General features: G+C 37.0%; 1 protein-coding gene across 6 annotated transcripts in view; it reads right to left on the reverse strand.

Annotated features, from left to right (window-relative positions):
* LOC150110317 (BTB/POZ domain-containing protein 7) overlaps positions 1-12,314 on the reverse strand; it is a 390,589-nt gene that overhangs the window by 243,460 nt on the left and 134,815 nt on the right. For all 6 annotated transcript variants that reach the window (XM_090398870.1, XM_090398905.1, XM_090398888.1 and 3 more), the window contains one exon: positions 3,942-4,267. In XM_090398870.1, the coding sequence (XP_090254996.1) occupies positions 3,942-4,267 (326 nt within the window). The remainder of the gene's footprint in view (positions 1-3,941; positions 4,268-12,314) is intronic.

A 12,314-nucleotide genomic window follows, 5' to 3' on the forward strand; every position in this document is an offset into this window, starting at 1 on the left:
CCTTATCCACCAACACTCCTAAATCTCGTGCCTCATCAATTTCCTGGAGCACGGTTCCACCAATGCAGTAAACTGCAGGCAATCTTTTCACCCCAAAATGCATAACCTTACATTTTGCCACATTAAATTGACATCCATTCTCCTTAGCCCAGACCTCCAATCTATCCAAATCATCCTGCAAAATTTTGACGTCATCTGCATTCACTATTGCCCTACCCAACTTTGCATCATCCGCAAACAAATGAACTGTTCCTCTCAGATCCTTTCCTATATCATTTATGAACAAATTAAACAGCAGTGGTCCAAGAACAGATCCTTGTGGCACACCACTAGTCACAGGCCGTCTTGTGGACTCTACTCCTGAGTAAACCACTCTCTGATATCTCTCCGTCAACCACCCTCCTATCCATCTCACCAACCCTATGTCCATTCCCATATGCTGCAATTTACTGATTAGAATTCCATGTGGTATCCTGTCAAAGGCCTTAGCAAGGTCCAGTAGAATCACTGTAAACCCATTACCCTTATCCAGTTCAGCCGTCACTGTATTATAATACGTGAGCAAGTTACTGAGGCATGACCTACCCTTCACAAAACCATGCTGTCCCCGATACAGTATCCCATTTTCTTCTATCCAATCTTGTATTTTCCTCTTGACTATTTTCTCTAAGACCTTGATAATGATTCCTGTTATGCTGATTGGCCGGTAATTTTTAACAGCAGCCTTGGAACCACCTTTGTGCAGTGGAACTATTTTCCCCTCTTTTCACCCCCTTGGGACTGACCCAGTCCTGAGGCTCAAATTAAACAAAATGGTCAAGGGTACTCACAATTCTTTGGCCACTTCACGTACGACACGAGCTGGTATACCATCCAATCCCACAGATGTATTGACATTGAGGTTCTGTAATAGACTAGTTACCTCTACTTCATTCATCACAATTCCAGTATAAGCTGTTGGTTCTTCCATTCCTGCAAAGTCACCACCTGGATGATATACTCTTGCAAAGTGCTCGCTCAGTAATTCCACAATATCGACTGATTCGGTTACCTCCCTACCCTCAGCATTTTTTAAGATCATTCTACCATGAGCATTTTTCCTTTTACTTGCAACATATTGAAAAAACTGTTTGGGATTCTCTTTAGCCTGCGTGGCCAATTTCCTTTCGTAATCTGCTTTTGCTTTTCTTACCACTCTTGTTACCATCCTGGCCTGAGCTTTATACTGTTCCTGCACCTGATGTTCACTCTTCTCCTTAAATTCCCTCCACAATTGTTTCTTTTTTTGCAGCTCAAGCTTAATAGTGTTATTCATCCATTTAACCCCTACTTGATTTATTATTCGGACTCTTGGTATACAGTCAACCATTGCCTCCTGCAAACAGTTCTTAACCACCTCCCATGTGCTATCAACATCCAGCCCTTGCAGTTTTACATGTCATGGCATTGAGCCAAGCACACACCTAAGCTTGTCATACTTACCAGCCCGGTAATTCCACATGTACCCTATCTTAATTGTAAATTCGATTCCTTTAGCCACCTCCCAAGTCATGACCTTATGGTCACTCTCACCAATTGGTGGTAACATGGTCATGTTCGTTACAGCCACATTCTCATTTGCAATTACTAGGTCCAGCACTCTCTTCCCCCTGGTATTATCCAATACATGTTGCCGTAGATAGTTGTTCCTTAATAACCGCATAAAATCCAATTCCTTCCTCCCATGTGCCCTCTCCTCTTTCCAGTCAATGTTACCATAATTGAAATCACCCATAATAATTACCCTCCTTCCACTCATTTCTTCTATTTGCTTATGCATACTATCCCCACCATCCACTCCATCACCCGGTCTATAGCAGCAGCCAATTGTATATTTTGTTCTGCTAGATTCTATCTCACACCAAACAGCCTCAAATGTGCTTTTTTTCCCCATCCTGCAGTTCAACTTCTATACTCCTTGGCTGAAGCTCATCAGCTATCATCAATAACACTCCTCCCCCCTTTTTATTCACCCTGTCACTCCTGAACACGCTATACCCGTTGCATTCAATCCCACTAGCTTTATCATCTTCTGTCAGCCATGTTTCACTAATACCGACAACCTGTGGCCTGGAAGTGCCAACCATGGCCAAAAACTCTTCCTTCTTGTTCCTAATACTCCTGGCATTAGTGTACATGAATCGTAGAAGCCCATTTGTCCCATCCCTACTTTGATGCCTTATACTAACTATCCCATTCTTAAGGTTAGGATTATGAATGTGTGCTTTGTAGCTTTCTTTATACAATCTTTCCAGAAGAACATAACTTTTGTGGGATCTTGAGGAATGAAGAATTCCACTGAATTCTTCATTTTGTAGATAAGGCTAAACCAGATTTAATACTCTTTAAAGTGAAATATATCCTTGATGTACAAGACAAATTTGTGCAGAACAACCAGTTTGTCCACAATAACATCAGCCACAAAAACAAGGGAATTCTGTAAACTATCGGATATGAGAAAGGAGGATATTTGTCTTTTGGAGAGACAAGGAAGGTATTAAGTTTACAAACTGGACAGAAAGAAACTTGTAGGTCAATCTAGAAGGTCTTGTTATTTTTTCTGAGAGTCCTTGAAAACATATGGAAGACAGATTCTAGAAATTTCTTTTTGAGGAAGATTAAGATGATGGCCATAATTATTGATTATGTCTGGTAACCATTAGAAATGAAGGCAGCTCTGATAATAGACAGTTCTGTTTAGAAGAGAATCAATGGAACAAATTTTATAGGCGCTGTCAACTAAAGATTTAACTACATTATATATTTCTGACAGGGGTTATGATGCGACTTAGCATTTTCTTGTATACAGAGAACTATAGACTGACAACTCATACTGGCAAATATATTAATGCTAACTCACTAATCCCCTGTCAGAAATGCTCATATTTAGTCAGAATGGCATACTCTGCTAGGCAAAACTGCCCAGGTTCAAGATTCTGGATATAAGACTTATGTTCTTTCTGACAGATGGCTATAGATCAGCCAGACCATTCAAAGTAAGACAAAACCATAGGAGCAAGGGATGTGGTAGACAGCTAGCAGGCTGAGTGGAGTAAGCTTGTCTTGAGGTGAACAAAAGGAAGGCAGAAATCTTCCTGACAAGAAGAAAGGATATTGCAATATTAAGAGGTTTTAAAACTTTAGCTATATGTTCACAATTCCCTTTAAAATATGGGAGTGGAATTCGAGGGATATCTTCAGGAGATCTAGAGACTGGTGGTGTAAAGCTGTTAAAGGCTTTCTTAATAAAAGATTCATTAAACCATTTTTTCATAAAAGTACATTTGATATAATTCAATTCTTGCCATAAAAAGTCATCAGTGGAACATATATTATGAGTACAATGCAATAATAATAATGATAAGTAGCATGGATATAATGATCAGTATGAGTTTCTTTTCTAAAAACTGAAAATTATAAACTACTATCTGGTTGACAAAAAATTGACATATCTAAAAAGGGCTAGTTGATTATATTTTTCCTCTTCTAAGGTAAACTGAATTCTTGAAGGGAGCATATTTATTTTTGAAGTGAACAGTCTCAAATCTAAACTCTAGGTTTAAGAGAAATATCTTTATAGAGAAAATCTTCATAATGTTCTGTGTAGTAATTAACAAGAGTAGGAGAGATAGGACTCTTCCCCCCACCCCCCATAGCTGCCTTCAACAAGTGTAACAGTGAAAAGTACCCTGGGTTCATACAACTCATTACCTTTCTATGTCAAAACTTTATCAAGGATCCGACAGTTTTCCTTTACATTATGCTTTTTATAAGTGTGTATTAAAAGCATGTCAAAGAGTGATATGTTTTATATATATATATATATCAGTAAGTAAAGAAAAAATTTGAATATGAAACTATACTGGCATGGACTGATGAATATATATATATACTCATCTTACCTTTGCTTCCTCTACATATGGAGTAAACAGACGAGGTTTCAAAAACAAACCCTGATTCCCTCTCCCTGGGATCCAGGCATGAGGATGAAGATTTGATCCATGACCAATACACGAGTCATCACCTAACATATAACTTGGAGGCGTGCTAATTAAACCTCTCCGAATAGCAGAAACTAACACTTCACTGTCAGGAGGAAGGATGTGATCAATTCTGACATGGCAAAGAAAATCTGAAATCAACTCTCTCAGTTCAACATCACTAAGATCCTTCTTTCGAAGACCTCGCCTACTCACACTATGAGCAGTGTGACTAACGATATTTGGTTCTGGATAAAGCATATCAAAAATCATAAAATAAAATAACCACATATCAATCTCATATAATTTACTATGGATAAAATATAAATAAATAAATGGTATCCCATTAGTTTTATAGCTAAGGTAACTGGAAAGGATAGATTATAAAATTATATGTATGTATCACAATACGAACTCTACATTCCCTCAGAGACAACCATAAAATATATTTTGCAATGGCAAAATATATTTTATGATTGGTAATGGCATTTACTATCAGATAATATAGAGCTGTTTTTGGCATATTATTACCCCCCCCCCCATAGCATCAGACTAATCACAAGAGATCCCTTTGTCATACATACAGCTCATCTATTTGAATTTGAATGCTTTAAATGCATTCAAATTCTCTGCAAACACCACATTCTCAGGCTATGCATTCCAATCATTCACAACTCCATGCAAAAAACTGTTTCTCACTCCCAACCTCTTCAATGTTAATCCTATAACAACTCCTTACCAACTTGTGCATCCATCTCTATCACATCACCTCCTCTTCCTCCTATCCACTAGACTTCGTAAATTGCATCTTCTCAACCTTTCTTCATACTCAAAATTCCAAAGCACAGAAACCTACCTTAGTCAATTGCCTCTAGACCCGTTGCAATATCTCTTCATCGTTTTGAAAACCAGATGACCAAACCTGCACACAGCAGTCTGTATGTGGCCTAATCAAGGTCTTATACAATGGAACCAGAATCTCCTTGCTTCTACAAGTCAGAGTCCTCTGCATCACTGCCAGAATTAATTTTGTTGTCCTTACAATTTTGGCAGTGTCATCTAAATTTTAGATTGTTGTTATCCACTATAACCCCAAGATCTCTTATTTCCTCCACATCCAACGATATATCCTCAACATGTGTACATTCTACATCCCATTTTCATTTTACAAATTTTAAAACTTCACATTTTACAACATTGAACTGGCATCCCCACTCACGTGCCCATTCACTCAGTTTATTCACGTCTTCTTGTGAGACCACAACAAATACAATGTTGTGGTCTTACAAGAAGATACCTCATACTTCCCAACTTTGCATCATCTGCAAACAACTGACTATCACCATTTAAATCTTCTCTATTATCATTAAGACATAGTTTAAACAGTTATGGTCCTAAACCAGATCCCTGAAGCACACCATTAGTGACTTTCCTCTTCCAGAATATTGCTCCCTCATACACAACTTGCTGATGTCTATTAGAAAGACAATCTCCAATCTAATGCCCTAGTCTAATATCAAACTCCATTCACTCTAGTTTGACTATCAACTTATCGCGTGGTAATCTATCAAAAGCCTTTGAAAATCTAAGTATATTAACTGTGTGTGTCAATTTCCCTCATCCAATGAAAGGGGGACCCTCATTATTGTAATAAGTTGGCAAATTACTAAAATATGACCTAACTTTAGCAAATCTGTGCTGTCCATCAAAGATAATACCACTGTTGTAAACCCAATTCTGGATCCTGTTCTCGTTAGCCTCTCCAACACTTTAACCACAACACCTGACAATGATTGGCCTATAATTTGATGTTTGAGTTCTGTCTTAACTTATAAAGCAGCATAATCTTGCCTTCCTTCCACTTCTTTGGAACTTGACCCAATGTAAGACTCATATTAAATAAATATGTCAAGGCAGATTTCAACTCCTGGACACATTTCTTCAAAATACATGGTGATATATCATGAAGTTTCACAGCCTTATTAACATCAAGTTTGTTCATTTACGCACATACCTCTTGCTCACTCACTCAGTCTCTCCTCCTCATCTTATGCTCTCAAACTCTCCATGATGTCACATTCACAAGGATGAAAGATCTTTATGAATTGCTCATTAACATCTCAACTGTATCATCTGCAGCAGCTGTCCTCATACCATTTTCTCCAATGTCATCCTACCATAATCTTTTTTTTTGTCTTCATTAGCTAACTGCTGTTAATACTGAACTATTGCTACCCTTGCCAACTAAGTCACCTTCCTTGCTTGTTCTTTGTATCCCTCATGGAATTGATTATTACCACTGACCTTATGTTGCCTCCACATCTTTCTCTGTATTGCATGCTTAATCTCTTCATTCATCTTTCATATCTACCTTATTTAACCTTCTGACTCTTGGAATACATTTAGACATTGCTTCTACTAGATAGTTCTTGAACAGCACTGATCTCCATTCCACCCAACTTCTCATTTCATACTACAACTGCAAGCTGTCTCCTGAGCTTCTCATAATCATCAGCCTTGGAGTTCCACAAATATCCTTTCCTCCCTTCAGTTGGTCCTTTTCACCAACTGGAGGGAGATTTGACATCTCATTTATTTTATCATCCTCTGATGAGATGATCAAATCTAAGACCCTCAAATCCTTATTTTTTTTTTTGTATATTTGCTTATATATTTGCTTATACATGGTCAATACTTTCCACATTAACAGATATATGTACAGTTTTATGTATTGTTCTTTGTGATATTTTAATTTTATTTCATTTCAAAACTTACCACCGACATTCATAATATCTGCTGTATTCATCATTAGAATGAATGTACAACTGTGTTTTGCTTAATGTACATAGAAATTTACATATCGGTCCTTGTAATATTTTTAATTTTGTTTCATTTCAAAAATTGCCCTGCCAAACCATTATAAAACACTGCTTTAAACCAAAATTGAAAAAGTCCAATAATGATCTTAAATACTAAATTTGGATAAAATCTTCCCAACATCATAAAATGCCCTTAATGTCATAAAATCAAGGGAAGCAAATTATAAAATGCAAAACTAGGAAAGCTGTATGAATTTTTGTGATGATAACATGACAGTTAATACACCATAACATATATATATTTCTCAAAACATGAATCAAAAGTTCAGATATAATTACACATTATTAAAAACTTTAAAACAAGCACGGAATGAGAAACTGTCAAAAAAATAATGAATAAAAATAAAATCCAACCAAATTCAATTAACAATAAAAACAAGAAATTAAATTATCAGGATTACAAAAGGTGTGATTCATGCCTAACTAGATAAGATTTTGTTATCATTAACAACATAATCAAAGATGAAAACTGCCAATGTCTTCAACATAGCACTGAATGTTATTAGAAGGAGGGGACTAACTAACTGTTTGAACTTAATGGATCTTTGGAAGCCATGCAGAAACAAAGTATACTCAAGTATTTCAAGATGAACATTTCCCCCTTAATAATTATGATTTTAATCTCTGATCAATGGCACACTATGTGCTACCCAACTTACCACATAAGCTATTGCAGATATATATATATATATATATATATATATATATATAGTGGTTTTTGCTGGACTCTGAGCAACTAGTGCATTCAACACAGTACCATGAGGTGACTTGAATCCTCAATCATAAACCACTTATAAACAGTGAATGTATCTCGTTTAGTCATAAATACTGTTACAACTTGAATAGCAAATAAATCTTTAACCTATCAGTAAATTATTTATAGTTTTCAGTACATACAAACCACATGTACAACATGCATATAAGTACTCAATGTTCGAAATGTCCCCCTTTTGCCTTCATGCACGCCTGAAGTCTGTGAGACCACATATTGATAGAGGCATGCACATCCAACAAAAACGCTGCTACTACCCACTCCAAATTCACCTTTAGGCTGGCAGTGCTGGGAGGTTGATTCTTGCAGAATACTCTCTCAAGCTCTGACCACAATGTGAAGTCTAACAGATTTAAACAGTTTTAAAACATCACAAAGCACCAGATATGGATTATACACAGAAGACAAGATGGCTCCTAAAGAATTCAATGAACGTACAAATTATACACTTTTATTAGCATTTTTCTTTTATATGTACAAGTGCAAGCTGAATGCCATGCAACTCTGCTGTATAATTACTCCAATTAAGAGGGATCTGGTGGAATATAATAATGTCTGGAAGCCCATCAGCACAACCAACAGAGGTCTCAGATCTTGAACCATTAGTATAGATGGGCAAGAAATCAGATTGACTGGTCTGTGTGCTTTAAACATTTGCAAGTTAACAGATGGAGCATGAAACTCTATAGCTGCCAAAGTGAGTAGGTACAGGATGAAGTTCCAACCAGCCAAGGAAGAATGTTCTTTTGTTTAGTGCAGGTAATGTCATCAACATTCATGCCAATAGCTTCCATAATCTGTTTATCAAGCATATCAAATGTAGGTGCAGTCTGACATGTCTGATACTGAGCCTCTATCAATATGTGGCCTCAGAGACTTCAGGCGTGAATGAAGGCAAAAGGGGGATTTTTCGAACATTGAGTACTTACAGGGTGTTCAGGATAAATTTGACATATTTATAATTAATTATATTTTTCCATAAGTTACATGTATTAACACACACTTCTCTTCATTTAAAAGTTTGGACCCTTCTTCATTCATATACAAGATGTCAGAAAGGATGGATAGCTGGAACCCACCTGAATCATGGAAGAGAATAACTTGTATCATGATGATTCGTGCCCGCCATCAAAATAAGGATATTACGACTGCTGCCCAATGCTCCCTGAATACAGTAAAAACAATCAGGCATGAACTAGAGACTTGCAATGGTGACTACGAGGATGTAGCAAGAAGAAAGATCCCTAGCAGACGATCTGATTGCGTTCGTACAGCAGAATTCCTCGCAAATCTGCAGGAACAGGTGTTGAAGAACCCTGGCATTGGAATTCGGGCTTTGTTCGTGGAGTTGCTAACTGTAGTCAAGCCCTGGATAACAATGGTAGGCCGTATGTATGGCAGCAGGATTCGGCCCCTTGCCACACCTCTGGGAAAAGTCAAAAATGGTTGTCTGAAAATTTCTACGACTTCACCAGTCCAAATGTTTGGCCTCCAAACTCCTCAGACCTTAACCCCATGGATTATTTTGTATGGGGCGCAGTTGAAAAAGACACCAATCGCACTTCCAGTAATACAAAAGCCCAGTTAATGGATAAAATTAAAACAGTTTTTGCGGCCCTTCCCAGGGAGACTGTAGCATCAGCTTGTTCGAGGTTCCGAAGCAGAATTGAAGCTGTGATCGATGCTAATGGTGGTTATTTTGAGTAAATCTTGTTGATAGTATTGTAATTAACTCTGCCTGTAATGTTTTTTTGTCAATTCATTAAATTTAATAGATACAAAGAAGATTTTCTTTTTCCTTACGAAACTGTCAAATTTATCCCGAACACCCTGTATATGCATGTTGTACGTGTGGTTTGTATGTACTGAAAACTATAAATAATTTACTGATAGGTTAAAGATTTATTTGCTGTTCAAGTTGTAACAGTATTTATGACTAAACCAGATACCTTCCCAACACAGAAAAACGATACTAGTTCATGTAGGAAGCTCTGGAAGGGAGACTATTTTTAGGGTATATTTAAGAGACACCTGTTTTTGTCTAAGTGATAGAGCAGGTTCATTTACTTTAACATAAGCTTCGAATGGATGGTGATGACAAGTGAATAGCTACTGGTAATGAAAAGTATCAGTAGCTATTCATATAATGGTTGGACCCTACCTGATGACAGATAGGGTCCAACCATCGGTGTGTGTGTGTGTGTGTGTGTGTGCTCTCTCTCTATTTTTTGCATTTGTCCAAAGATGAGATGAATGTGTGTAAGAAATGTATGCTTTCTATCAAAGATGAGTCCCAAGAACAAGGCCTCTGTGCTTGGAATAATACTTTTTCCTATTCTTAAATCGGAAGCTGAGTGAAGAATATGTTTTCGGAAGTAGTGTATGCAGTGAGTTTTTCTGCTGAAAACCTGAACCAATTACTAAGAGCCAACGAAAAGACACAATTAATTGCTTGTTGAAGTTGTGTTTCAATTACCATCATATTACAGGAGTGACAGTAAATTGTAAAGTCATCGATGTAAAGGGCATTATTTACTGTGGGTGGAAGCTGCTCAATGACTGAATTACTTTTACAGCAAAGAATATCACATTAAGATACATTTTTGAGAAACACCTTCTTGATGATATGGCCAAGATAAAATGCTTCCTACTTGGACTTGGAAGATGCAGATGAACAGAAAGTGTTTAATACAAACAGGAAGGTATTCCCTTGATCAAAATTTAAAAAAGAGGTCTTTTAATATGCCATATCACTAGGCTGTGTCATAAGCTTTTCCATGCCAAAAAAAAAAACTGAATCCAGATGCTCTCATTTCAGGAAAGCATCTCATACATATTTCTAAATGGACCAAATGGTCCAATGTTGATCAGTGTCTATGAAAGCCACATTGTGTGTTAGAAAGAAGTCTGTTACTTTACTAGAGAAGCCTTGCATTGATCATTTTTTCCAATATATTACAAAGACAGCTGGTCAGAACAATAAGTCGATAATTGTTGGCTTGTGTTAGATCCTTTGCAGGTTATGGGATGGCAATGACAACTGACTTATGCCAAACATCCAGAACCTCTTCTTCTAAGTATTTTGCTGTATAGCAAGAGAAGGAGATCCAAGAAAGATGATGGAAGATGTTTTATCATCTCATAATGAATGTCATCAGAACCTAATGCACTGGCATAAAAAAAGTAGAAGAGCTCTTTTTAGTTCCTCCTTAACAAAAGGATGATTGTCTGACTCTAGTTCATTGGTAGAAACATTTAGCTGCTGTTTCTCTTGTTGCTCTTTCAATATTAAAAATTAGCAATAGCTATATGATCAGCAACAATACATCCATTATATACCAAGATAGACAAATGCATTCTATATCTACCTTTCATTTTCTGGATTTTATCCCATATAGGTTTTGCTCTTGTTGTTTGATTAATCAATGATGTACATTGGATTCAAGATTGTTTTTGAGTCTGACATCTCACAAAACCTGCTTTGAGACAAACACATTTAAAGACTATTAGAGATTTGATGTGGTGTGGTATCTAACACCCCATGTTCTGTCTAGATCTTTTTTTTTTTTAGCTGCTTGGCAGTCTAGATTCCACCAAGGTTTTGGATAGAGTGGAATTCAAGATGATGTTTTAGGGATTGTGGCTGTTGCTGCCTGGAAAATAAAATCTATGATACACTTCACTGCTTCATTGATAGGTGTTTGACTGACTGCTTCAGCATCAAATTTTGCAAGATGAGAAAAAGTATTCCAATCACCCTGGTCCATTTTCCACACAGGCATCAATATAGGAGAACATGGTTCCTGTGAAGACAATGCAAACAACAGCAAGTTGATTGCCTCCATAGATGTTCTCTTCAACATCTCAAATGAATTGGTCAAAAGATGGCAGGGGAACAAATTGTAATATTTTGGAGATGAACAGAAAGTGTTTAATAAAAACAGGAAGGTGTTCCCTCAAGATCATGTTCCCTCTTCCATCACCTTTCTTGGATCTCCTTCTCTTACTATACATCAAATACTTAGAAGAGGTTCTGGATGTTTGGCATAAATTCCGCACATAGGCATATGGAAAAAGGTACTGACTCTATTATTGAGAGAGTGAGAGAGCATGATTGTTGAGCATTAGCTCAAAGATACAACCTTGCCCATTCATTAACACTACCCGAAGGAATGTTATGTCCATTAAAGTCACCCATGAGAAGTATGGGCTGAAGCAGTTGCAATACAAGATTATCAAGTTCAATCTCATTTAATTCACAACCGAGTAATAAATAAATGGAACATACTGTAATAAGAAATCTCACAGATATGTGAATTGCTACTGCTTCCAATTGCTAGTGCAGTATTAAGGTGGACATGTTGGAAAGGAGTAAGATTGCCGACTAGGACAGCTACTCCACGAAAAGCAGGGCCATCTCCAGTTGTTTCCTTAGGAACAACAGTAAAATGCTTTAAGGATGAATTCTTGCTATGCTTTAAATATGTTTGCTGAAGACGAAACAGAAAGGTTTTGTTTCTGCAGCAGAACCTTGATATAATCAATATTATGGTGAAACCCACAGACGGTTCTACTTAGAAATTGTCTAAAACTATTGCTTTGGCTTTGTAGGCTTGTCCAATATATGAGATGTTGAGAAATTAC

This window comes from Typopeltis vanoorti, chromosome 1 (assembly GCF_054136105.1).
Source record: "Typopeltis vanoorti isolate ZY-2024b chromosome 1, IOZ_Tvanoo_1.0, whole genome shotgun sequence".
Lineage (NCBI taxonomy): Eukaryota > Metazoa > Arthropoda > Arachnida > Uropygi > Thelyphonidae > Typopeltis > Typopeltis vanoorti.